The sequence below is a fragment of the Harpegnathos saltator genome, unplaced genomic scaffold (assembly GCF_003227715.2).
Source record: "Harpegnathos saltator strain DR-91 unplaced genomic scaffold, Hsal_v8.6 scaffold117, whole genome shotgun sequence".
NCBI lineage: Eukaryota > Metazoa > Arthropoda > Insecta > Hymenoptera > Formicidae > Harpegnathos > Harpegnathos saltator.
The window spans coordinates 174067-201769 of record NW_020229892.1 but is presented as its reverse complement, the minus strand read 5'-3'; the positions used below and the strand labels follow the sequence as shown (position 1 = coordinate 201769).

The following is a 27703-nucleotide window of genomic DNA, read 5'->3' as shown; positions in this document are numbered from 1 at the left end:
CGCGACATCGGCGCACACGACGGACCGACGGTTTTACACCGACTGTTAGCTCCCGCCTAGCGGGCCGCGTTCGTTATGTTCAAACGAGCTCTCGCCGTGTATCTTTTCGTCCGACGAATCGAGGCCACCGAGGAACTCACCGTTACCAAGTAAGGATCTCCGCTGAGGAAAAACGCTCGGAGGGTCCTTTGATCGGCGCATCGGAAATTATTGGAGCTAGGTGAAAAAAGACAAGGGGGCGAGCGCCGTCGCCGCGTCGTCGCCGACTCTTGATATGACCTCCGTATACATATCTCTCTCTCGCTCGCGCTCGTGAGTATCTACGTATCTACTGGTGCGGAATACGCTCGCCGCGCCGTTCTCTGATTTTGCCCATGAGAGTAATTACCGATGCGACAGGATAAAGCAGAAATAAACGAGAAAGGACGGCGTAGGCTTGCGTTGGCTAGGTAGGTGATTCCTCCGTAATTCCCGAAAAAGGAGGAAAAGATAAAACGGAAATGACGATTCTCTATCAAGAGAGCGCAAGAGAGCGCTAAAAGATACATAAACCGAGGCCCGGTCAGGAGAGAAGAGGAGAGCGGAAGGGGCGAGAAGGGAGGTTAGGTGAAAAAGAGAAAGAAAAATTGCGATTGAAGGGGAATGAGAGTTCGCGGGGCGAAAGCGAGAGGAAGCTCTGCGGGTACGAAACGAGCGGTCATCGCTCATGCGGTCCAACAGAATTTCTATCGCACTCGTTAAGCGCCTCATTTGAAGAAGTGCGTCAAGCGCGAAAAAGGCGAGTAATTTATGTAATTCTGCCCACGCGAGTGTGCGTACATGCTCTTCGTGTGTCTTCGCGACACGAGTTATGCACTTGACAGCGTCGCTGTCCCAAATGAGCGCGCACTTTAACAGCCTGCAGGATTTCATTTCTATCCCGCGTGCTTAAGAAATTCAAGATTTAATTCCCACTCATGGGACCTCTAAAACGCGGAGATTACCTCCTACGGAACAAGCCAACAAGGCTTTTATGCAGTACCCTTGTGCCAGTATTACATTATAAATCACGTCGTGTTGTATGACAGGCGGGGAACAACGCGCGCGCGCGCGCGCGTCAGGAATGTTTAATAATCCTTAAGAAAGAAGAATTGCCGCAAGACATCGTCTCTTGTATTCTCACGAGCTATAAAACCGATCGAGAAAATATTCTACAAAGTCTCGCGGAAAATATAACGGCTCTCGTTATTGGCCGCGTTGACATCAATAATTCTATTTGATCGCGTGTGCACGATGTAAACCCGTCGTGCGGCGGAAAAAAACACAGATGTCTTTCGCTAAATATATTAAAATAAAAGCTCTTAGGTATGCAAGCTGGCGCTAGAGAGATGTGGGTCAATGAGGCTGGGACTCGAATATATGCGCGTGAGCAAACGTACGAACGTTACGCCCGCGCCGGGAGCGTTTGTACACATACAAAGAAATCAAACCCGCGTCCCGAACCCTTTTTGAGTCCGCCTCGATAAAAGCAAACTACGAAGGACAATGACTTATTATGTTTTTTTGTACACGAGCTTGTAACGTCCGGACATAACGTTCATTATTCTTGCACACATATTCACGTCTCGGGCGCTTGGTGCAATTTATGACACTGATTGCGATCTCGTTTAATATATCGCAATTTTTTATAATCCAACTGACGAGAGAGAATAATCGTTGAATCGATTCTCGCAGAGTGAGAATTTTCACAAAGGTCGTGTTAACAATTTATTTCATGATTCGTGAAACTTTATTTCTTACGTTGCATCAGCTCGATTATATTTTTTACAAGAGAAATTTGTTTCATAAATTTATCAGAAAAATTGGAGAATAAAATATCGTTGGTTCGACGTATGTATCCGCGATACTAAACCGTTTCAATAATTGGATAACATATTCCGGCCATTATTTACAAACGCGAGTCTCTGTAGACTTTGTTATACAGAGTGATCGATTGCACAGTACACGTGGGCAATTTTTTATTTCACATATTTCGTCGTATTTTGTTGTTGCTCATTTATCTTATAACCATGTTGCTTTCCCAATTCAATTGTGTCTGCTTGTTCATGGAATACTCCGAGATGCACTGTCATACGATATAATGAAAGCTTTCGGGAAAGACAAGTCCATGAACTAACCTTTCTCGAATTTTCTTTCTTTCGTAAGCTACATTCTCTCTATATCGTTACTCGCGCATCTCAATGTGGTCGATATCCAAAGAATATACTAAGAAGATTGCTATTTGCTTTGTCGTCTCTCATCCACGTTTTTATCTTTTCTCTAATTCTCAAATGTCCGAGCGTTTGTTGTCCAAGCCAATGAATAAGTTTGATTCTTCGGAGATATATGATATCGAATTCGAAGTGCGTTTCTCGTTGAAGAAATTAGCGAAAAATCGCGAATCCCAATTCGATCAGATCACGACAAGCGCGAGACACGTCCACGAGCCGAGGTCCACGTATTAAATCTGCACACTAGACTAGGTTTCTATACAAAGTTCCAAAATTCCTATTCAATCCGCAGAACATGTCGTGACGTTCCTTTGTGCGAATCTCCCGTTTCGCGTTTCAATGGCGGAGAATCGCGAAACCGATATCTCAGCTCACAGCTACAGCATGGGACACGCTACACCGAATCTGCACATTAAACAGTTCCTGTTCCAAGCTCTAAAGTTCTCTCTATTGAAACCGCATGGCGCGCTCAACACGACGCTAACCCTCGTACGAGTTTCTTGTTTCGTGTCTAGGTCGATTCTTTCGTGAGTTACAGCCCTTTAAACTTTTGCCACGTCCCCACCACGACATCAGAGTAAACAACATGCGCCGCTGGCGCGCGTGTCCTTTGCGTGAGTCCACAAGCGAATGGCCACGTGGTGGGGCGAACACGTGCTCGAGCGGCCAGCTGTTTACGTGCGATGGTGGGGGTAAGTCCGCAAGGCTACAAGCGTGAACGTAGTAAACAGGTGTCATTGGCTGCGTTCAGTAGAACAAAATGATCAGTGAGCGCTTAGTGATTATTGTCTGTGATTGGAGCATTCTTTTAGATCCTTCATAGACCCAGAAGTATTTACCAATCAGGAGCGAGAATCACTAAGCGCTCACTGATCACTTTGTTCTGCTGAACGCAGCCAATGACTCTGTCGGGCAGTTTGACGAAGGAGGCGGCGAACGTCGAAGATGGAAAGAGTGCGGCACGATGCAACTACCACCCGAACTCGGCTGATGGAAATCGTTGATACTTCCGGTAAAATCTATTATAAAACTGAGATTAGCGCTTCAGACAGACGTGCGTGTATTCTGGGATATCGTTGTATCACGACGCGATTATTCTATAAAGAATAGTTTACGAAAAGACGAGTTGCGGAATGTCTCGAGAACAATTAACTTGCTGTCCTATATTTATCAAGATTCTATTAATTTGTCTTTATCTATTACATCTTCTATGCATCTTCATCTTTATCTATATCTATAACATATTTATTTATTATGTCTTTATTTTGCAATTATCTGTAATATATTTTTTAAATATGCAGTCCGTATATATTTCTCTGGCAGAAGTTTTCCTAAAACGCATCAGGCTTTCTGTCTTTCCATTATCAAAAAATAATGACTCAAAACAAATTTCGATATATTTCTAGTAATATATATTTACTACCGTTTGCAATATATTTTTTTATCTCTATCTTTATATCTTTTTAATATGCGCACATTTCTCTGATAGAAATTTTCTTAAAGCGTATCAGACACATTTTATCTTTTCGTTAGTGAAAACCAATGATTTGATTGAAGCGAATTTTAATATTCGATGAAATCTCTCTCTCTCTTCTTTTCTGTCAGCGCTGTCAATTGTCGCAGCAACGAAAAGTCCATTTTGGTGACAACGACGGCGAAGTTTCATTTTGGAGGATGACGCATCAATCTCCCTGACGTTAACACGATTGTCGGCATCTCTTTGAAAGATGGTATCAATATTAATTAGATACCGTACGCATCCACGTAAACGTGCAATCTATACGCTCGGAGATGGTAGGCCCGGCATTAACACTGCCGTACACGAGTATGTTTCGCCGCCGCCCGTGAACTAGATCGAGCGAGATAATTACGTTTGATACTTCGTAAGGGAATTACCCAAATAAGAGCATGCGAGAGCTTCTAGCGTTAACGTTAAGGTCGCAAAGTGAAACGCAAGCTATGCGCATCCTTTCCGTAACATCAGCGAACGAGCGGGCTTACGGGCTTGATAATAAAGTTATCGTAGTCACAAAGGAGAGGTAGCTTCCGTTCTCCGTCTTACGAGTCGCTGCTTTTATAAGTTATTACGAAAGAATCTCCCGGCGGCTGTGCTATGCGCGAATCAATTCCGTAACATCACACTCGCACAGTACTCTCGATTTACCATGTTTTCTAAATATCATTTCTACCTTCGTCGCTGTTCCATTATTCAAGACATTTCGCCGCGTAATCTACAGTTATCCAAAAGATTCGACTAACATAAAGCCCGGGGGAGCATTTCGACCGGAGGAATAATTCTCGGGAGATGTCCCGCCTGGTGAATTACGTGACCGCGCCACAACGACCCGGTGAAGCAATTTGCCTGTCATTTTATTCACGAAACGCGGACGGGGTACGGGGAAAGAATTGTCTCGTTCTTCGATCGATCCGCTCGTGAAAATTCGCCCTGCGTAGTTTGCGACGGCAACATTTGCGCCGCGAGCCGCGCGCGCGCGCGCGCGCGTTTGCCTTCCGGAATAAAACCATCTAATTGGATAATTGAATTTTCCAAATAATTTCAACGTGTTTTCTCAGTAGCAAAAACTGATTTTCGAACGGTTGTTGTTGATCAAGCAGTTGATAAAGCACCGTTTATCGCGAACGAGGTACAACAAAAGCCGCGTGCGAAGTGAATGAGAAGATCCTTGAAAGCAGTCGGTATTACTTTCGTTGAGAACGACTGACTAACGGAATAACATCAATGAAGGGAAGAAAAGTTCGGCGTGTACAGTGCTTCCGAAGGTATCGTTGAGTAACGCTTGAGAAAACTCGGCGAATTTATTCGAGATCCCAGGAAACTTGCGGCGAGCAATTGCCGGATGTTGCCGACGCTGCGAGAAGTTAAACGCGAAGACACTAGCTGCGGACTCAGCAGCATGAATAATTAACGTTCAGCAAATTAATCTGTCGACTCGTCGTCTGGCTGCTCCTTACTTTTATGATATGATATTAATGAAGTTGTCGCAACGTTTTGCACACGGATATAAATGTTGAGCCAGGCTGAATATGCACGAGCGTTCTTACTTCCGCACAAGTATTAACCGCTATACGTGCCGCATTGTCGCCGGCAACGTGATTATATTATTATTATTATACGTACAAGGAGGAACAACGTACGTTGTTGGAGGGATCATAGCTTTGGTTAATTGCGTCATTGTCAGTCGACATATTTTGCCGCTAGTAAGAAGAAAAATAGAGAGGACAGAGAAAAAGAACCCACTTCATCACGTTGAAATAACATTTTCTTCGCCTCGCGGCGTACACGTTTAATATCACAGATGTACATCTGTCGCACATTTAACAGCTTCATTGATGTCGTGGACTCATTGTCAATTAGGATTCCGCGTGATTCGCAGCGACAATCATCTCTGTCATCATTAGCGAACTAATCGGTCTTATTGATTCTAGTTCCCCGCGGAGTACCCATCGTATTCCGTTAAAGCCGCCGAAATTAAACGAAGCCGCGAAAGCACAGAAATGTGATCGATCTTTCCTCGCTTTGGGCCGAACACTTCAATCTCTCGATATTGGACGAACCGTTAATTTCCAATGGAGAATGGCGCGCGGCGCACGCGGCGCACCGCATCGATATACAGTCGATTTGTACATTTGTTCGGAAGTTCGCGCGCGACGACAGCGAGTGCTGCAAAACGGATCGATGTCTCCTCCGCCTCGCGTCTCTCTTCTCTTTCGGTCTCCCGATCATTATTGTACAAGCTACTCAGCTGAGAACGCCGCGGGGCCGGGTATTAGTGGCTTCGAAACGTCACGAATTTCAATGTCAAAGTGTCATGGGTATAAACTGACGTGTACGCGATACCGCCTGCTCGGCTCGAAATTTCGCTTCTGCACTGCGACCTTACAGATTTCAGCGAACTTGAAGCTTCGTTGGAGGACCTCAAAACGTTAGATAAGGTAGAATCGACGTTTCGAATCGACTCTACCTTAGCCTTGCAAATTACGTCAAACTTGAGGAGCCATTAAAATCTCGAGATGTATTGTACAAGTTGCACAATGCCGGGGCTTGGCTCTCGACTCGGGATATTCTCTTATCCTTCCTCTTGACTTTACGAGTTCGCCAGATGTTGGAGAAGAAAACTTTGAGAAGTCGGATCCCGACTCCGGGATGACTTCGTCGTCGTTGCGTTCTAGACACTCCATTCGCGGACACTGACACTGACAATCGCGATCCGAAAAAATGTGTGTCAACACGCGCGACGACGACGAATAATATTCCAAGTGCCGGACGAAATGTTCCGATTGTCGACGAGAGGATTGTAAACAACGCGTTAGATACGAACTTAACGAGTGGCTATACTTGTCGGTTCGATCTCTTTCCGATTCCGTGCTTTACAGACTATTCTTCTCCGAAGGAAATCACCGCGTGGTCGACGCGTGTCGCGCTGTAACATTTCTTTCGCTTGAATTCGCGCTGAGATGCGGTCGGAAAGCCGTTAGCTTTCACGTTTGACACCGACCCAAACGATGTCAATATTTTACACGTCCCTTCCTATTAACTTTGGAATGCGTGTTCTATTGTGTCAGGTTAACCTGATGACTCGAGAGGAATTCCCCCGATTCCCCGGCTGTCGAAAGCCGTTCCGTTCATTTTTCCGCGAGAGTAGGCGAAGAAATCTCAGCGTCCCCCCCGTAATCGCGTCGTTCTTGACGCCGCGCCGACGTCAGTATTTTTATCGGCAATGCGATAAAAAAAATTCTCGACCGATCAATTATCCTTTATCGCGGATGCCTTTAAATCGCCGAGATTTATATTCGCGACTGATGTATATATCTGTGATGAAAAGTTATTCTTGCTCTTTTATTTTCATTACTGTGAAGCAGCGAAGGCGCGAGCTATCGCGCTCCGTCGATCCCTAAATCCTTTTCAAATAACCTCGAGCTGTTAAATTACAATCCTCGCGCTTCTCTCTGCACCATACCCTTCAGACCTCTTCAGACTGGAGGATTACTGTCGCGATATATATTTTTTTTCCGCGCATTAATATTAGTTGTCACACATTATATGCCTCTATTTTTTACATTAAAACGTCCTGCTAAAATCTCTGTCGATTCCATTCATTATTCCAAGTGCTATTGCGCGCTTCATCAAGTTCGACACGCTCGCAACCATCTCGCTGTCTACCAACCGTCATTTACTTAATGCGTCTCCACAATTTCTCGTTAGTGTTTCTTACCGGACTTGTCCCAGAGACTAGATGGACTCGCTTCCTCTCTTCTCGCGTAATACTTTTTAATTCTCGTTTACGTACTTCTCGCGGCTGTCTCTCTTCGTACGCGGACTCTCCTCACCCTTTTGTCTATTCGATTTCGCGAATATTGCGATGCTTTTTACGTCAGAGAGAATTACCGCTGCATTTAAGAGCAACTCGACTGTTAATCCCGCGCGAAAGCTGCGTATTTCGCAGTTGAGATATTATTTCCAGAGAACACGTCGCCGCGTTTTCCCAGTGTAATTTTCATCCCGCTGAGAAACGCAAAGTTTCCTTCCAAAATAAGACGCCGCTCTCTCCGCGGGATTAAAACTCGCGTTGAAACACCTAAATCACTCCAAAGTTGGGACAAAGTTGAGAGGGGGGGGATATATAATAATACATTTCCCTCTCGGACACATGGTAGCACTTCGTCGTACAAGCGAAAACACGTTTTTCTCCATTTCCCTTCGTACGAGAGGAAATAATCACGATAGGTTGAGACACAACGCGCCCTTACTTACTAATCTCCTCGCGAACCATCTCAGGGGAACCGTGCGCGAGGAAGAAGCCGGATTCGATGACATTTTGAGACGAAGCGGTTGCTTCGATTACGGCACTCGCGGGATTTGATTATCGCGGGTCGTGAACAGGCCTCGCGTATCGATCCTCTCGTGAACCTGTGTGATGTAGATATGACGTTTGTCCGGCCACAATCATGGCGACTGGATTAACTGTCTTTGCGGAGGCTCGGCTGTCTCGATCGTGGCTTATCCTCCCGCGTATCCGACCATCGCAGCCTACTGCGTGCGTGGCCGGGGTGATAGGTGATGTGCAGGATGCTAACAAAGGTCGAGGCTGCACTTATAGCATGTGTTAATGAGTGAGGTCGAGTGAAAGAAGCACGGATAAACTTATGTGTAACTGTAACTGTCACTGTAACTTGTTACAACGCGTCGTGGAATTGAGCCGATTCAGTATAATTCCTACGTCCCAATCTGGATTTGATATTCAGTTTCTTCGATAGTTGCAATACGTGTTCGAAGGTTTTCCTTTTAACAAATATATAAACTTTCTCACTCGTCGAATTATCGACTGCCGAGCTCCTTCGAACGTTTCTACTGTGCTGGAAATAGTGATAATTGCGTTTCGAATGGCTGACCCAAATACCAAATCCCGAAGCTGATTTCTTTCATCGGATTCTCGAGCAATCGTCTCACATAACCTCACAAATAGAAGTCAAGAAGCGTAAAATCTGATAGAGAACACAATTCTGCTTAGAAATATTCAAACGTTTATAACTTTTCGATAAAGCAACTTTGCGGACATCAGTTTATTCGTGCTTCTTCATGTACTCTACTTCATTAGCACGTTGCATCAGTTTGGCCCCGACTTTTGCGGACACTCTGTATATAGGTCGTGCTGCAGATTAAATCGAAGAATTCTTCCGCGCGTTGCGCGCGATTAATATCTGGATATCGATATTCGATCGCGCGCCGCCGCGTTCTATTTAATATTTTGTTTTATTATTAATCGGAGAATGCCCAGGCGCTGGAGGCGAAATATAAATGCGCGGAAACTCGACGAGCCTGTGTCGCCGAGGAATGCCGAGGCTCAGTCAATCCAGATTGGACCAGCCTCATCGGAGAATGCAATGCGCTTCGGTTCTAATTGGCACCTCCGATTGCGATTTACATCAAAGTGCCAATCCTCCCCTCCTCCCCCGCCTTCTGCATCCTCATTCATTCGATCGAACAACTCGATATACTCTCCCGCTCTCCTCCGCTCGAGTAACCACTGACATCGAGTGCGTTTTCGTTTCTTTCAGAGACGCGAGCAGCAATATTCTCGACAATTTGCTGTCCCGCATGGAGCAGTACGCCACGAATTTAGAAACGCTGGTGGAGGAACGCACGGCGGACTACCTCGAAGAGAAACGTAAATGCGAGGAGCTGCTTTACCAGTTGCTGCCCAAGTAAGTTCTGCGGAACGCGAATAAAGTTGAGTCCTCCGAACGAGATCGTCGTTCCATTAGTCGCAAGGTCTCGCGGAGAGTTCCCTCGAATGCCTTTCGTGTCTGTTTCGAGAGAGAACCGGTAAATATTTAAACAGGCCGTATTACCCGGTCGTTTCGAGCAAATCCCACGTACGAGATGCCCGAGATTCGATTTATTTCAATGCTCGACATTTATCGTACGTTTTGCATCTTTTATCGCGCCTCTCTTTCTCTCTCATAACACACACACACACACACACACACACACACACAGACACATACGCGCGCGAGCGCACGTCCGAACGTTTCGAAATTATCTGTGAATTTTTCTCACGCGGAAAATCGCCTATCATATTCCGCCGGCGGGTATTTGTTAATCTAATGCCGGATGTAAATCGATCGCGCATAAATGTGCGCGCACGTGTATCTCCCGGTCGCTGCGCGAGCATTAAGACCGCTAATTAACGCAAATGAAAACGGTAATAATCGCGCTATCAAACGGCCCTCGCACGCAAAGGAGCAAAAACGCACGGCGATAAATGGCGTGAATTAACGGCCGGTAGGTTCTCGTCGTGTTGCAGGCATCGCGAAATCGAATACGGCGTGATATGGAAATGGAAATGAGTCGGTGGATCTCTCGTGTCAATTTGTTCGCGCAGCGGGGCGCGATCGCACGGAAGCTTATCGAGGGTTGGTCAACCTTAAAATTGAAATTGATCCGAGAAGAATGGGGGGGTGGGGAGGGAGATGAGAGGATGGGGAAGAAAGAGGCAGAGACGAATCGAGGCTCGGCACACGTTCGCGTGGAAAACGAAAGAGCCGAGGAGCGAGAGGTGGCAGGCTGGCGAGACAATTTCCCGGGGGCGCCATCGGGAAATATAATCCGCGAAAGTACGATATAATTATACGAAAAAGTGTGACATTTTTTTTAAATTTACGTCGAGGAGCTGGCGCGGAGACGCGCGCGAGGCTACGTAAGATGGCCCGGAATAATTTCGCCGATCCGAGAGAGCGGCTCGACGCTCACGCACGTGTCGTCCGTCTCTCATTGGCATAATTATCTCGCAGCGAGAGGGGGGGTTGTTGTACAGGATAATAAAGCAATCAGAATATTTGCTGAACGCTCGGGAATATTACGTATGCTCAGCGACGCTGATTTCGCGGATCAGCGGCGGGAATATTGATGAATTTTTGCGCCGACCAGCGGCGATCAATCGGCAACGTGACATCGCAACCGAAACACCCTCGGAGGAGCAGTATGGCCGAAGATTCCCGTTTCAACGAAACTGCCCCGTGTCGGAATTGCTGTGCGCGGTTAAAAGTCTCGGCCTAACTGCAGCTCGCGAGCGAAGCAAACACGCTAAGCTTAATGAGTTGCACGAGAGTGGAAAGGAGGCGAGCGCGAAGCGGAGAAATTTCGTCGAGTGCCGCAAAAAAACTTGATCCTCGCGCGCTCGGCTTTTCTCTGTCAAGTATTAGTGACGTAGCTAACAAACCCCGAGGGGTTTGACATTTAATCGATGTCACGTTGCGTCACGTCTTCGCGAGTCGCGGGTCGTCGAGAGAGAGAGAGAGAGAGAGAGAGAGAGAGAGAGAGGGGGGGGGAGCGATGCGCTTTCACCCGGCCTTTGATTCGAGGAAAAAATAGCCTCTCTGCGAAAGCACTCGTGGTCGTGCGACGATTCAAAGTGGACAATGCTGCCGAGAAACGATCTCCATCGAGACGACGATCTCGTTTCCGTCATCTCGCTGCGTCCGCTTCGACGGCTGTACATGAAAGACACTCATTTGTCCTGCGAACAGATCAGTGGCGTCCCAGCTGATTCTCGGACAAAGCGTAATCGCCGAGACGTACGACCAGGTGACAATCTACTTCAGCGACATCGTCGGTTTCACGAGCCTGTCAGCCCAGAGCACGCCGCTGCAGGTGGTCGATCTGCTCAATGATCTCTACACGTGCTTCGACTCCATCATCGAGAACTTCGACGTTTACAAAGTGAGTATTGACCCGCTTTTAAGCGTTCGGCGTTTCGGTCCGAGGGCTGCGATATGGAAATGACACGGCTGCCGGTACAGGAGATGCATATTTTACGCGTAATAAGGTCACTCGGCGAGATGTGCTTCGGGCCACAGCGATGAACTTTCGCAGTGGGTATCACAGGCGGAACAAAGTGTCATAACGCGTGCGATGACGTCACACTGTCGCAATATCGCGCGGCTTCTTCCGGCGGCGCGCGGCCTCGTCGAAACGACGAGAGAGCGCTTTGTCCCGCTCCTGCCGCTCTCTCGCGCACACCGGAGAGTGAAGTTTCCCCTCTCGCGAACGGCTTGTTCAATCAGGAAACTTTGCACGTCTCACCTATCCTCGTCCTCCTGTACTCCGTCTCTTTCTCAGTCTCCCCTATTCTCCGGTTGCTCTTCTCTCACGATTTTCCAGCCTCGAGCTTCAGGCTAAACGATCCTCCTGGATAACGTATCGCTCAGCCAACACACCGTATTTCTCATTGAGCCAAGATCCCGGGATCTGATTCTATATTTACGAGATCTGCACGTGGCGTCACTTGAGGTAGCCAATCGCTAAGATTTCCGAGCTGTTAAGGTCGACATGAGATACAGGAGGGAGCGAGGAAAGCAATGGTAATTTTGTGGGGACAAATAGCTGTTGATTTCTTGGAAGATTTTCCGCGAAAAATACGCGACTACCGGCGCGCGCGTGGGTCTGGATTTTTTTACTGCGCTATCCTCACGCGCTGCTAACACGCCTGCGAAAGATTATCTCGATAAAACACGAGGATCGTGTGCGACGCTCAAACTCGTGAATATGTAAAATCGTCGCCGACACGGAGAAAATATTGTCAAAATATTATAGTGAAAATTACGTTTGTATTATTGGCTAAGTGCAAAAGTTTCGATGAGTTTGTTAACCGGCTTACGGTTAGACCCGAGTCTGACTCGGGGTAAGATTTATTACTTTCAGGTCCGCCATTTTTGATCCGCTATTTTGAATTTTGCAACAACAACCTCAAATTTGAAATTAGCGCATTCGAAATTATATTATAAAACATGAAAGTAAATATTTTCCTCCACAGAAAGAATTTAACTATTTTGATACTAATTTCTGCCAGTAAATAGAACCGCGAGAGGGTTAAAGATGTGATTGATCCAGCTTTGCAGCTGCACTCACAAATATGTATAGAGATGTATAATTTTACCAAAGATACAAAGAGAACAATGGCGATTACTTGGTAGAACAAACAAATCGTTTTTAATAAAATTGCTTAGTTCATACATTTCTCTATCACGAAATCCATCGAAGCTTTTGTGCTCAGCCATAATACATTCTTTTTACAATATTTTTATAAAACTGAACCGATATTGCGATATAAATTAATTAGAGTAAAATGGCAAAATAGTAAACAACAAAAAAAACCAAGGCCAATGAAATGTTTTAGAGATTACAATATTGTGTGGTAAAAGGTCAATGTACACGCTTAAATGATATTTTTAAACAAATAATATATAGTAACCTGCGATGATATTTCTATACAGTACAAGATTACGAAAATGTTGTGGAATAATTTTTACCACAATATCTTCTCCGTGTAGTAATAAAACTCGGCAGTTGATAAATGTACGATAGAACAAACATTCTTAGTAGGAACGACAATCATCAAAGCGGCAATCCCGGAAATTAATTTCGGAAATTTTACTTTCATTAAACGCAACTCCTCAATCTAGCACGGTAGCTGTTTCATCATCATAATTACACACTTCAAGCTCTGAGAAAGCACAGTTTGAGTTCCGCTGGATTCCATTAATTACCTCCAATTACGAATTAAACCCACCTTTCTTCCTTGCTCCTTTCATCCGCGCAAATTTCTTCTCCTCTCTGTATTCACTTGTTGGAGCACTGAATACCGGAACCGAGCGTAAACTTTCGCTCACTATTTATAAATACGTTTCCGTTAATTTTTCTACTTCAGTCTACCAAGTAACGCTCAATTCACCCATCGATGCATTCGCGAATTTAGAGATTTTTTTCCCCGTCGGAAAATGAAATTAACGTTCTGCTGGCATTGCACGCCTGACCAATCGTCGAAAAATGTTCGTTACTGTTCTATAGTTGTATTGACATTAATTAGTAGAACCCTCTCCCCGAGGTAAAGCCTCGAGAAACACGACGGCACTCGTTTATCGCCTCCGTCGTATTTTCGCTCGTGTCCGTTCTACGTTGACTATGTCACGTAATCCGTTTACTCCACTTCAGTGTTACGAACTTTTTGAGGTCCTAGCGTCCTTGCTAAACGTATATAGGCGTCGCTTCTCCGCGGACTTTCCTCTGTGGCCGACACCTTTTTCCCCGTAACTAATCTACTTAATCCAAATGGGGCACACGACGAACGACGATAAATAAATTTAACGCGGACACGTTTTCGCATTATTCTTCAGCCCCTCTCTCTCTCTCTCTCTCTCTCTCTCTCTCATCCCGCACCCTCTTTTCCTTCTTCCATCATATTAGCTTCTTTTATCGAGAACATGTCGAGACGCGCAGTTTTTCTCGATTCTCTTGCAGGTGGAGACGATAGGGGATGCCTATATGGTCGTGTCGGGATTACCAGTGAGGAACGGCATGAATCACGCCAGAGAGATCGCGAGGATGAGCTTAGCTCTCAGGGATACGGTAATGACGTTCAGCATTCGCCACAGACCGAAGGAGCAACTGAAGCTACGGATCGGCATGCACTCCGGTGAGTCGACGCGTTCCATCGCGGCATTTTCCGCGGTCGCGAGAGCGCGAAGAAGGGTCCTAACGTGACTCTCTTCTCTCGAGACTCTCGAGACAAATGGCGTGGGTGAAATATCGTGAGATATCGGCCATTTCGTGAGAAACACCTGGCTCTCCCGGCAGGAAGAATTCCTGCGCTTTATTCGGCGCTTCGCGGGACCTTCGTATAAATCGAGTCCACTTTACGCCGCGTTACGGATCGATTTTACGGCCGCTCGCACTCGCGAAGGTCGGGAGCACGAGTATCAGATTAATACCGTCGCGACAGCGGCAGCGGCAGCGCGGCGCGCGACGAAGGAGAATTAAATCAGATCATTAAAGCGCCTCGGAACGACTTGGCGTGGACAATCTTTCCTGTCCGCCGCGCTGTGGGAATTCGTCACCGTGGGAGCGCCGATTCGGATCGATGCCGCCGCAGGGGGGCATCGAACTGGTTGGAAATCGGAGCGTCGGGAAAGCAGAAGCCGCATATCGTTATGAAAGAATAAACGGTCTACGCCTGCCGATTAACAACGCCATTGTTCCGTTCCCTTCGCTCTCCGGCCGCGCTCATTAATCTTTCTCGCGCGAATAAATTCATGGGCGTGCTGACCCTCGCGAGTCACCCTCGGGTCATTCACGTGACGGGAACTTGTGGACGCTATCTCGGTGGTCTGTTTTCATTTCTCGCCGCAATTTTTCCCGGCTCCGCGTTGCCGAAGCGACGTCCTTTCAGATCACGTGGAGCTTGGATTACGCCCGCGCTCTTGCGAGAAGAGGCGCTGCCGCGTCTCGTGAGGCCACCGCTTAGCCGCAATCGATGAAATTAATAGCTTCTCCTAAGACCCGGAGACGTCGTTCGCGAGCGATTAACGGCGGCTATGCGCTCGCCTGTGCTGCTTGCAGGACCGTGCGTGGCCGGCGTCGTAGGCCTCAAGATGCCCAGATACTGCCTGTTCGGCGACACCGTCAACACAGCCTCCAGAATGGAGAGTAATGGAGAAGGTAATTAACAGCAACGTCACGACTCTCCCGGCGGGCGGGAACGTCGTCGTATTACGACGGCGACGCGGAAAGGGGGAAGACACGCGCGCGCGCGCGCGCGCGGGAGCTTATAGGACGGGCGCGTTAATTAAAGGGGAGAGAGGAAAAGGTGCGGCGCGGGCAAGGGCAAGGTCGATCGCTTAAGTCGCTTAAGAGGGACTCGACCCTGTTTCGAATGTTTCCCCACGAAGACGTAATCGCGGTTAGCTCGTTTCCCGCAAGGGCCATCGATCGCGCGCCCTCGCGATCCAGTGTGGACGCTCGCCGATCGATGTGTCTCACTTTCGCCGCCGACAGCCCGGGAAATTAGACACGTGCTCTCACCGCCCGTGTCCGTGACCATTTCCAATCGGGAGACGAAAAAGCGTCCGCCGAGCGAGCGAGCGAGCGGGCGGAGGAAACTGCGAGCCGACGAAAACGCCGGCTTTCGGATGATTATACGAGCGCCGCTCGTCTCGGAACGCGACACGCGTGTAATTTAGCGCTCGCTCGCTCGCTCGCTCTCGCATTTATTGGCGCGCTTACGGGAGTCGCACGAGTCGCGACTCTGTGTGCGTTCGACGAGTGACCGCGTGGGCGGCTGGGTGGTTGCTTTTCCCTCGCCAAGGATCCAGATGTGGAGGCAAGGACGCGACGCAAGGCGCCACACGGCTGTTTATCGAGTGGCCCTACGTGGCCGTCGTCGCGGCCGGCGCGGCGGAGCGGGTTTATAGCGGGCGCGTTATGGATTTGCACGCGGATCTTTCGAACCGCCCGACTCGCCCGGGCGCCGCGCGTTCGATCACGTAGCGCACGTGTTTTCGTCGCGACGCAGGGGATCATCATCATAACAACGTTACCGCGGATTAAACATCCGGTCGCGGAAAAACTGAGCGCGTTACACGCGGCACGGTACTTCTGTTTATAAAGCCTGCAGCGTTCTACATGTTCCGTTGACATCGGCAATGTTTACGATTGAATGAAGCGGAGAGCCAAGCACCGCGGCGGCTCGATTATTTAAGGGGACTGGAGGGTTAGATTGCTGAAAAATCGTGCTTGTTTTTTGATAATATTTTCTGACGAACTGAATAAATGTGCAAGAATGAAAATTTTTCATATATTTACATAACATATGAAATAACATATGAAATATATTTACATAACATATGAAAAAAAGTAGAAAAATTTTGTTTATTAACAAATATTCATATAAATATACATCCACTTAAATTTTAAACGCGTTTCTCTCGAAATGTTATCGTTCAACTTTTTGCAGTGATTTCTCCGAAACTAAGCTGCGTATCGATTTGAAATTTTAAAGCAATTATATTTGTTCATCTGGCTGTCAGGTGAACCATGAACAACTCCGTCAAAATATTTCATTTCGAGATATTAATTCTTTTATTGCAAAAGAAGTGAAAAATTTGAATTTTTTCCTAATAATAGCTGCCATTTTGTTAATTTTGTTCGATTTTTTTTATAGTACTTCACCGGATAATGACAAGCCTCCTTAAGATTTCTAGCTAAAATTCGCTCTGATCGGACCACCGAGAGCCGAGATATTACTGCAAGAACGACAACTTGAAAAAAAAAGAAGAGCATATTTCAGCTATATATATATATATCGTATATTTATATGAGTATTTGTTAATAAACAAAATTTTTCTATTCTTCACATGTTGTATAAATATAGCTAAAATTTTCATTCTTGCACATTTATTCAGTTCATCGTAAAATATTGTCAAAAACAAGCACGATTTTTCAGCAATCTGACCCTCCAGTCCTCTTAAGAATGGTGCTCACGTGCGCGCGCGCCTGGTCGATTGCCCTCCTGTTGACATAATGGGGAGAATATATTTTATATGCGAAATAATTGGCCTAGTATATTGCTTAATTGATCCACTACGCGGGATGCGCGTACTTGATCAATTAACCGTGCCATTCATTCGCAGCGCGGAAAATGTATGTAGCGCGATATTATTGGCGCATTACACTGCGTAATTAATCCCGTCCCGATGGAATTATGTAATTGATTTACAACGTAAAGACTGGCCCTCGTTATATCGATCGTCGCGAGTAGCGCAGCTACTCGTTCCCGCAGTATCTTTCTATACCTCTCTCCCTTTCTCTCTCTCTCTCTCTCTCTCTCTCTCTCTCTTTTCCTATAGGAAACGCAATCAGGTAGCTCCAGAAATAGGAGAGGATCATACGAAAATTACGTATATATCGAATTAGCATATCCGCGATCGCTCGCTCTGGCCGCCGGCCGTAATCGAACTTGTGCGCCCAGTTGCCGACGACGGAAGTTCCGATCTCGGTATGAGTAACTTTATTATCGCTTTAAATTCCATTAAAAGTTTCCCCAGGGGACTAGCTCGCGAAACGATGTGATGGCGCGATTTATTCGTGTTTAGTTAGGTGGGGCGATCGGCTCATAGGTCGATTTATACATTTTTTCTTTCTCTCTCTCTCTCTCTCTCTCTCTCTCTCTCTTTCCCCCTGCCTCTCTCTTCTCTTCTTTCATCGCACCGTGCACCGTCCAATAGATCCTCGCGTCTGGGGATTTTCGCGAGAAGTTCGCTTTTTCTTTCCCTTTGTCTCTGCCAAGGTTGTCGCGAGACGAGCTCGCTGTTGAGATTGCGGCGAGATCTTGCTCGACGGTCAGCTCACAGGCGCAAAAGGGATCGCAAAAGGCTCATCGCTTGCGCTCCTTGCTTGATGCCGGTTAGATCCGTGTCAGACACGCGTACTTCCAACGTTGACAACGGCGGGTTAATTGGTAGTCAGGTGGCGCGAGGTTCACGTGTCAAAGGGCTTTAAATTTGCCGACAGTCCTTCTCGCGTCTCGCCTTGACGTAGCCCGTTTGCGTGAGAATAAATCGAGAGTAGCCGGGCTACTTCTATAAAGGTCACGTCGGGCCGCGCAGAATTAATGAGAGCCGTAGAATAACGGGCTTCGGCTCCGCCGTTCGACAGAGCGAAGTCCCCGCTGGGCTTCGCTCGGTCGCTCACGTGAATTATATATCGCGCGAGCGCGAAAAGTAAATTCGTAATCAAGGGGGGGGGACGCGCGCTGAGCTTGCTACCTGGGGGAGAACGTGTGCGGTGCGCCCGCTGCGTCATTTGTCTGCTGCGCATTGCGAAACCGCAGCTTCCTTGCCGCCACTCGCTTGAAATTTTCGACGAGCGCGTCCCCCCCCGCGCGGGAATGCGCATGCACGCGGCGCGTTTTGGCCGCTTTGGCCTCTATCTGCATAGAGCCGCGCCAATGATGTTTATTCCAATGCGAAACGTGCGTTACCCTTCGGAGGGTAAGAGAATGATGGGAAAAATGTGGAATGACGAAACCACCGGGCCTGCCGCCTCGTGCGTTGGCTGCGCGTTGGCGGCGCGTCGGCAAGTGGCTTGATCGCGAAAAAGAGCGCTCCGTTATTCCCCGCGACTGTCTTCGCGATTTATGGTAATGCGCGGTGAATGCGGGAAAATACCGCGTATCTCGTGATTTTCTACCGCAGATTTCGAATCGCGCGCGCAATTCCACACCGCCAACTTGATTTTCAATCGTACGTCGTTTCAAGTTGCACGCGACTTTCTCTGCGTTCGCCAGTGCGGTTTCGCGCGGACGAAAATCCAACTGCACAGCTCATTGAGATTCAGGAGGAGTTAATCGCAGCGCCTGCGACGTGCGCGTAAAATCGCAATCTCTACTCGCATCTCTACCTCCGCTCTTCGCGGGAGAGCGGGAGAAGCGGCGTGTTTAACTCTGCAAACGACGAGAGTTACGCTACTTGCTAAGCATCGGCGGGAAAGTCTGACCGCGGATTGTAAAAGCGGGACGAGCGCGCGTTTCCGCGGCCGCACGTGCGCTCGTAACACGGAGGACGACCGGCGAAACGATCGCACTCAGAGAGTCGCTATCAGAGAGACGCGCGAATACTCGTGTCGTCGTAGTGCGTGCTCACGCGTGCGTTTGATAAATCTGCTACAAAGTAGCGCACCGAAGTGCCACCGAAAGCGGTAGAACCAAGGGATGTTTATTTACGTCGCACGTCGCGCGCTTTGCGGAAGCTGCCTCGCCCGCGCGCACATTTCACTCGCGACCAAATTACGTTTCTCCTTTTCTCTCTTTTCTTCCCTTTTTCCACGTCTGCCGCGCGCCGTCAAGTGTCACGTTTCAATAATAGAGACGGCCCGCGCGGTAAAACTAGCGTACAAGCGCGATATCCTTTCTCCCTGGAAAAGTGTCGAGGTGTCTCCTGAATTCAAGCTGCGTAACGTTGTTTCTTCGATGTCGTTGTGCCCCAGTTCTAAATTCACGTGGCGATTTCCGAGGGCCGGTGACTGCCGTTGCGCGCGCGCTTCTCCTCCTCCTCCTCTTCCTCCTCCTCTTCCTCCTCCTCCTCCTCCTCCTCCTCCTCCTCCTCTTCCTCCCATTTCCGCCGCTGAGAGAGTACATGCTCAGAGTACTCGGCGAAAATAACACCCTCATGAAACGAAGCGGCTGTTGCTCATCGCTGGCCATCCCTCCCTAGTGACATTTGTCCTAATAATATCAAAGAAACGGCTCGTTTACTGCTGTAAGAGGGTTCACGGATCGTGCGTAAAAAAACTCGTTTTCCCCTGTTTCTTTGTTGCGACAGCATTAATGATCCACGTCAGCCCGAAGACGAAGGAGATCTTGGACACTTTCGGCACGTTCGATCTCGTGTGCAGGGGAGAGGTCACGCTCAAGGTAAGTTCTCGGAATATGGTGACGTCTCGCGTGTCGAATTCGCTCACCTCGCTCTGTCGCTCTCCGCCGCTCGAAGACGCGAATGTCATGACGACGAACATGAGGTTGTCGCGTATGATAGTCGTTGTAGAAATTGGCATCGAGCGACGCTTCAATGGGTCCGTCCGTCGCTGCCCTCCGCTCTCTCTTTCTCCCTCGCGTGCGCGCGCGTCCGTGCGCGACAGACGTCACGACGAGTGACGAGGAGGCGGTGGCGACGGAAGGGTGGTTCTCGTTCACCCTGATTGGCATTTCGCGGCGGCAAGAAGGACGTCCGGCTGATCATTACGCGCGCGCGCGCTAGCGCTGGTTTCCCGGTTATGATCCTGGCCGTTCGATCTCGCGATACATGCAGCACCAATTGTTTTCCGGCTGCACGTGTCTCTTCTCCGAGAAAACAGCTGCTATTTCCGAGCTCACACGCGACCTTTATATTCCGCTGCGTTGCCGGCGCCGTGATGGTTATGACGACGACAACGACGACGACGACGACGACGACGACGACGACGACGACGACGATGACGACGATGACGACGACGACGACGACGACGATGACGACGACGACGACGACGACGACGACGACGACGACGATGACGACGACGACGACGACGACGACGACGACGATGACGACGACGACGACGACGACGACGACGACGACGACGACGACGACGACGACGACGACGACGGCGACGACGACGACGACGACGACGACGACGACGGGAACTTATATAACCGAAGCGGCTCGTCGCTGTCGCTTCGCGATCGCTCGAGTTACGCCTCCCACGTTAAACGCGATCGTTCGCAGCGCTTCTTTAATTGATCAGCATTCTCGCATTGCGATGGGACGCGTCTTTACGATTTAAATCCGGTCGATTTTCTCACCGAGCGTTGGAGACTCAACATGAGAAATTCTTGGTAAATATATATTATAGAAAGGGGTTACACCTTACTTTGAAATATGTTATAAAGGATGAAATTCCGAGTGACTTTTCCCAATACAACTATGTGAGGATCGCTTATAGTCTCCGAGATATTTGACTTTAAAGTTTTGGAATTTTGATTATCCTGGAATTAAATTCTAGATATCATAAGCTGATGTTATTTGCAGTACAATCCAAACAGTTAATCCAAACATAGTGTATACATAGAAATATAGGAAACAGTACATATAAGCGGGAGAGAAGCTTCGCCACTCCCCCGCAATCCTTCCCCAAAAAAATCCTAATCTAACCTAACTTATCTTTATATATTGCTGGGCTATGCTGAAAAGATCTCCTGAAAAGCCACAACACCTAATTATGTGCAGATGTTATAATAAATTAAGTTGAGCCAGGTGATGGATCTTAAGAGAACTTTTTTCAACAATGTCCACAAATATATAAAGATGCAATAAGTTAGGTTAGGCTAGGATTTGTTTGGGGAGGGGGTGCGCTTATATTGTTTCCTATATTTAAAGTGAATGAAAACTGCTTGTCTACTTCAAATATACTTTAACGTACAATTATAAAACTTTAAAGTCAAATATCTCAGAAACTATAAGCGACCCCCATATAATTGTCTTGGGAGAAGTCACTCAGAATTTCATCCTTCATAACATATTTCAAAATAAAAAAAATCGGTGAGGTGTATCTTTTTCTATATATTTGCCAAATTCTTTTTCATTCAATTTCGACGTTTCTTTCGCCGGGTAATCGCGACGCGATCGTTAGCGGCGCGGCTCCTTTGATCGATCTTACATTTTTATCAATATCAATCTGCTCTCACGGCGTCCTGTTGATCTCCTCAGCGCGAATTTCATTCTGTTGCTATGTTTCTTTTTATCATCGACTGTCGTTCAGTGAGATTTGACTCCGCAGTTTCCCCCCGGAGCACGTAACGTTGGCGTTGGTGTTCTCTCGCGCGACATGGTTTTGCCAACTTCGGCAATTGCGCTTACAATTACCGCGCAGGTAGATCCCGCGATTGCATTGTGTCGGCGAGTTTCCATAAGCTCATCTCTCGCGTGTATCCGACGTATTTGGAAGTGTCATGTCGCGCGCTGCAGTAACTATAAGCGTTACGCTGCCGGTGAAGCTCGCTTAATACACACGTATCGCTTCGCGACGTTGCATTGTCCCCAGGTTGTACGACGCGTTTCCGTTCTCCCAAAGGAGAGCAATTCGCGTTTAATCTAGCGGCGACTCTTTGTCTCCGCCTCTCTCTCTCTCTCTCTCTTTTTTTTTCTCCCTTTATTTCCGGCCCGTCGAAATGAAAGCCGCTCGACGACGACGCGACGATAAGAGGCCGGCTGCGCTCGATAGCCGATAACTATGGGCGTTAGTCGCGCGAGAGGCTTGTGGCATCCGATTACGCGCGATTCGAATCGGGCCAAGATTAGATCGTCATTAGGCCGATCGGGAATGCGCCCGGCCAAGCGTCGTGATGGACGGAAGCGCGATCGAATCGTTTAGCGTGAGCAATTTGGGTCAAAGTTCAGCGGTCGCGAGCGCGAGCGCGCGGGCCGGTCCGGTCGCTCGCAATGCTATGCAGTTAATTAGTAAGATAGCACCGGCGGGACAGAAATTCGACCGGCGATTCGCGTGTGTACGTACCGTCAAACTCGCCGGACGGGATTAAAATTCAGAGCTCCGTACCGCTGGCCGACATACACGCCGTCGCTGATTTGAATATTCAGGAGCGTGACACGCGCGCGCGCGAGTACGGCGATATCGTGTCGTGCAACGGGACGATACAAAAGTCCCGTCCGTGTTGCAGCGGATTTTACCGGCGGCGGCAGCGGGCGGTGTCGATGAAATCCTCGCGATTATACACGCGCATCGCATGACGGCTTTAATTATTCGTTAGCGCGACTCACGCGACTCCGCTCGCGCTCGCGACTCGATGTGTATAACTGGTCGCTTTGCCGACGTCCGCAGGGTAAAGGCACCATGACCACTTACTGGCTGATGGGCGAGAAGCCGATCAACAACAACGTGCAGCAGACGAACCCCACGACGACGATCGGCCAGATATCGTCGTCAGCGCAGGATCAGCTGGCAGCCGGGACGCAGCTGTCGCCGACGCAGCCGAAGCAACAGGAGCAACGGACTCCAGTCGTTCGACACAAGCATCAAGCTCACTCGGACCTTGAGGTCGTCTCCAGCGGCTGGCCAGACGCCCAGCAATCGATCCAGTCGAGGAACCAAGAGCCACCACGACTGGGTCACCCGGGTCAGCAGAGACCGCAGGAATCGCAGCAGCTGCAGGCTTTAACGACGCAAGCACGGAGCCAAGCGACGCAGCTCAGCCGCCGGGCCGGCTCGGAGTCGCCGATTTTGAACCAGATCCAGCAGCAGAAAGCCGCGGCCAATCCCGCTTGCGGTCTCTCCGTCACCGGGAACGGCGCGCCCAAGTCGTCCGTGTCGCCCCGCGGCGTGGCGACGGCGAGCCCGCTCGGCAGCTCGTCGCCGTCTCGCAACAGCGCCAGCAACCACCCCATGCACCAGGTCTACCTAGAGGCCGAGAGTATGCCCAATCACACTGAGAGCGGCTCCAACGCGCCGCTCCTTCTGCCCGCGGGCGCGGTGCCCAGGGTTTAGCTCTCTCAATGCGTCCGACCGCTCGGCCAACCGAGCGCGCCTTGCCAGTCGCCGAGGGACGCGACTTCGACTTCGACGACGGTGACCACTTGGATTCGCCGCTCGAGAACATCGGCACGGGAATGAGGGACTCGTCGGTCGACGATCGAAGCTTGTTGAGACTTTTAGACAAACGCTCGCCCAAGCCGCGAGCCCGTCGGCGAGCTTATCGGCAGACCGCGACAGCCTCGTACGTTCGATTTGCGACCCCTCCCCCTTCACTGACGTTTCTTCACTCGGACGTTCGCTTCAGCTTACGAACCGATCGTCTCTCTCCCTCTCTCTCTCTCTCTCTCTCTCTCTGTCTCTCCGTCGCTGTCTAGGCAGTTCCCTTCGTTGAAATAGGACGTCTCACGTCGATCGGCCGGTGAAAAGGTACGTTCTCACGATAACGCGCGATAAGCTCCGACTGACAAGTGCACGTCATACTGAAACAGTATTCGTTAGTGATAGCTGTTAGCTGGCGAGGCGCGACCTCGGGGAGCCCGAGGACCGACCACAAGTTTGCTGAAAGTGATCTCTTCCTACAAGGTATTATGGAACCAATGTCTACCGATGTAACGATTAGGATAATTTAGGACAATTTAGAACTGCACCGCCGTACGAGCTCTCGCGTTTCCACCTCTTTATTTCCCCTTTCGCTCTCCCCCCGCCCCCTGCCCTGTCGCCGGCGGTGATCGTGCGAAAATTTACCCTTTCCTGCAATCGCTCCGTTCGTTTCCCTTTGATATCCTTCGCTCGATTGTCGGCGAAGCAGACCTCGTTGGTCACTTGCCTCTCTCTCTCTCTCTCTCCCTTTTTTCTTCCTTTCTCCTTGCCTGTCCCTCTCTCTCTCTCTCTCTCTCTCTCTGTATACGACTGACGACGTGCTTTAGCCGAGGGTACTTATCGTCTCTTGTATATGGACACAGTATTATATACAGTTGCGTATGCACTCTCGCGCGTTTTATTTATTCGAACCGAAGCGATCGTCCCGCTCGTCCCCGCAATACTAATTTACAGCGGCATGTAATATGTAAGGGGCTTCGCTTTCCGGCAAGTTTTACGTGTTATCGATACCTGTCTCCGTTGTAAACGTCACGCGCCGATTCGATCGAAATTCGCTCGCGAACGTAGGCGGATCTATCTTCGCCTTCTCCCTCTTTCTCGTTGCCGGCGGAGCATAAACGGTCCGTTCGTGCCGCGAAATCTGCTGAATCGCGACCGGCCGAACGATACCTTCCCTCCTGCCTCAGTATCGCATCGTATCGCGAGCTCACTCGGAGAAAGAGGAAATGATACGCCGGTATGAGGTCCAGAGTTCATCCGACGTTGGCGAAGTCATCCATGAGAGAAACGAGGCGTACAGCGATACTTCCGCAGCGTCTTTCCTGCGCCAAAATATCCCCGCTCTTGTCCGCCGTCCTCTTCTTCCCAATCTCGCCTGCGATCGCGAATCGCGAGTATACGTCGCAAGCTGCTAAGTCGGTCACAGTGTTTCTCGTTGCATGTCCCCAAACGTGACAAATATTATCGTTCGCGATCCGCGCATGCTCGCGCGACACGGAGCTACGTACCTATACACATAAGGTGTTATATATGAATATACAAAAGGGAGGCAACAACAACAACAAAAAGCAGAGATATATATGTATACACACAGGTATATATGTATATGTTTACGAGAAGATAGATTATATATATATATATATATATATGATATATATATATATATATGATATATATATATATATATATGATATATATGGGACGATCCGCGTTAATCGGCGAGCACCTTTCTGTCTAAAATTTGGTGCAACGCACACAGGGACGTGTGACGGCTCAAAAAGTTTGTCCATACTTTCAAAAGACATGTGGCTCGTTTGAAAAATCAAGATGGCTGCGTCAATACGGCGCCCGAAAATGCGAGAAACCGCATGAATTTCCAGATGTCTCCACGTTACGTAGCTGAATAATCAACAAATTAGCCTCGAATCGACACTCTGGGGGGGGGGGGGTATTCGATACCTCTGATCGCGAATCTAGAGCTAGATTTTCGAGATTCGATATGGCAGATCCAATATGACGCCTAAGAGTGCGGACTCTTACAAAATATTTCACCGTTTTTATCTTCATATTGCTCGTTTTTCTGGCCCGTTTTCTACCCGTTCCTTCATTTTTATGTCCGTTTCTTGCACTCTCAAGCCCGCACAGTGTATACAGCGAAAAATTATGATGAGTATACGTGAGTATTTTTAAGCAGATTGCCCGTCTTTGACACTCTTTTTTCAGCTGATGAGTAGCTGCATGTTAATATTCCTCATTCTCATCGTTATTCTCATTCTTCTCATCTGCATCCTTATCATTCCCACCATCCTCCCCCTACTTCATCCCCACTTTCTCCCTGATATCCATTTAAATCATCGTCATCGTCATCGTCACTGTAATCTTCGTCGTCATCATCAGTCTCATCTTCATCGCTCCCATCAATTCTTCCATTATCCCGATCCTCACTATTCTCTTCATCTCAATCCTCATTGTCTTTACCATTTTCTTCATCATCCTCCTCTTCACCATCCCGTAGGAATATCTAGGAATTTACGCGGCTTTCTGGACTCTCAGGTGCCATATTGAATTTCGAGAATCTGACTTCACAGTTTCGTGATCAGCGTCATCGAGTACCTCCAGAATGACGATTCGAGACTGATTCGTTGATTACGCAACTAATGACGTCTTAGGCGCCATATTGCATCTGCCATATCAAATTTCGAAAATCTGACTCCGGATTCGTGTCGACAACGGTATCGAATATCCCCAGTCGGGTGTCGGCTCTCACGAAAGATTCGAGGCTGATTCGTTGATTACTCAGCTGATAACGTGAAGATATCTGGAAATTCATGCGGTTTTTCGCATTTTCGGGCGCCATATTGGCGCAGCCATCTTGATCTTTCAAACCGGGTGTCACATGTCTTCTGAAAGTACTCGTGCAGACAAATTCTTTGAGCCGTCACACGTCCCTGTGTGCGTTGCACCAAATTTTGGACAGAGAGAGGTGATCCGGTTGACGCGGATCGTTCCATATGTACATGGCTGCGAAGAGGAAGGTTACCGTAGTAACGTCGATGTTTAAAGCCACTCGTAGCGAACGGAGGCTGGGCCTCTCACAAAGCGAGTCCACGCGACGTGTCTGGGAAAGAATATATCACGCGTGAGAGCCCCCGTGCACGCAACAGGGCGTGTGCAAGTACGCACTTACGTACGCAGCGGGAGAGCGGCCACACGCATGTGTGCGGTGACGGTGCGGTGTGCGGCGGTTGCGTACATACAAATGTCGCGCGGATGGGCGCGAACCCCATCCGGGCGGGTGCAAGTGGCCGATTGTTTCCCGCGGTTGCCCCGCGCTGTTGTAAAAGTGCTGCGAGCACACACACACACACACACACACACACACACACACCGCGGTGGCACACGCGCGTACGCCGGATGCGACACGCACCGTGCACAGTGAACTTCTGTCTGTGTCAATCTCTCTCTCTTTTAATGATGTACCAATCAATACACATATACATATACATATATATTCCGAGGAAGAAATAAAGTTTAGTCGTTTTCAACATCGTCGCACGCAACGATTCACGGCGACGACTCGCAACGCCCTCGCTGCCTCCTGACTTTTTTCCCCCTGTGTGTCCGCGCTGTGTGTCCACCTGTGTCGTTGACGGCCCGGAAGAGCCGTCCCGCCGGACGCGCGCGGCTGCACAGAAAGCTCCTGAGGCGCGTATAAACGTAGAAAAATCTTTGGAGGAGCACACTGGAGGAGCAGCGCTGTGGGACGTGGTGAGCGACGTTCAAAATACAGCGTTTGCGAATATCCAGTCGAGGTAAGAGCTCACACGAGTGTAGATCCCTGGATATCCAGGCTCACCGCAGCGAATTCCCCAGGATACTATCCCGATGTTGACCCACCTGCCGTTACCGAGCTGATGTAGCAATGGTCCGCCCGAGTCTCCCTGGAAAGGAAAGAGAGAGAGAGAGAGAGAGAGAGAGAGAGAGA

At 48.7% G+C, this 27703-nt stretch overlaps 1 protein-coding gene across 3 annotated transcripts in view; it reads left to right on the top strand.

The window, feature by feature from the left end:
• LOC105192252 (atrial natriuretic peptide receptor 1) overlaps positions 1-25318 on the top strand; it is a 93615-nt gene extending 68297 nt beyond the window's left edge. For all 3 annotated transcript variants that reach the window (XM_025303626.1, XM_019845603.2, XM_025303629.1), the window contains 6 exons: positions 9327-9473; positions 11298-11490; positions 14068-14242; positions 15166-15264; positions 19923-20014; positions 22969-25318. In XM_025303626.1, coding sequence (XP_025159411.1) covers positions 9327-9473; positions 11298-11490; positions 14068-14242; positions 15166-15264; positions 19923-20014; positions 22969-23631 — 1369 coding nt within the window. In that variant the 3' untranslated portion in view covers positions 23632-25318. The remainder of the gene's footprint in view (positions 1-9326; positions 9474-11297; positions 11491-14067; positions 14243-15165; positions 15265-19922; positions 20015-22968) is intronic.
• Positions 25319-27703: the final 2385 nt, after the last annotated feature.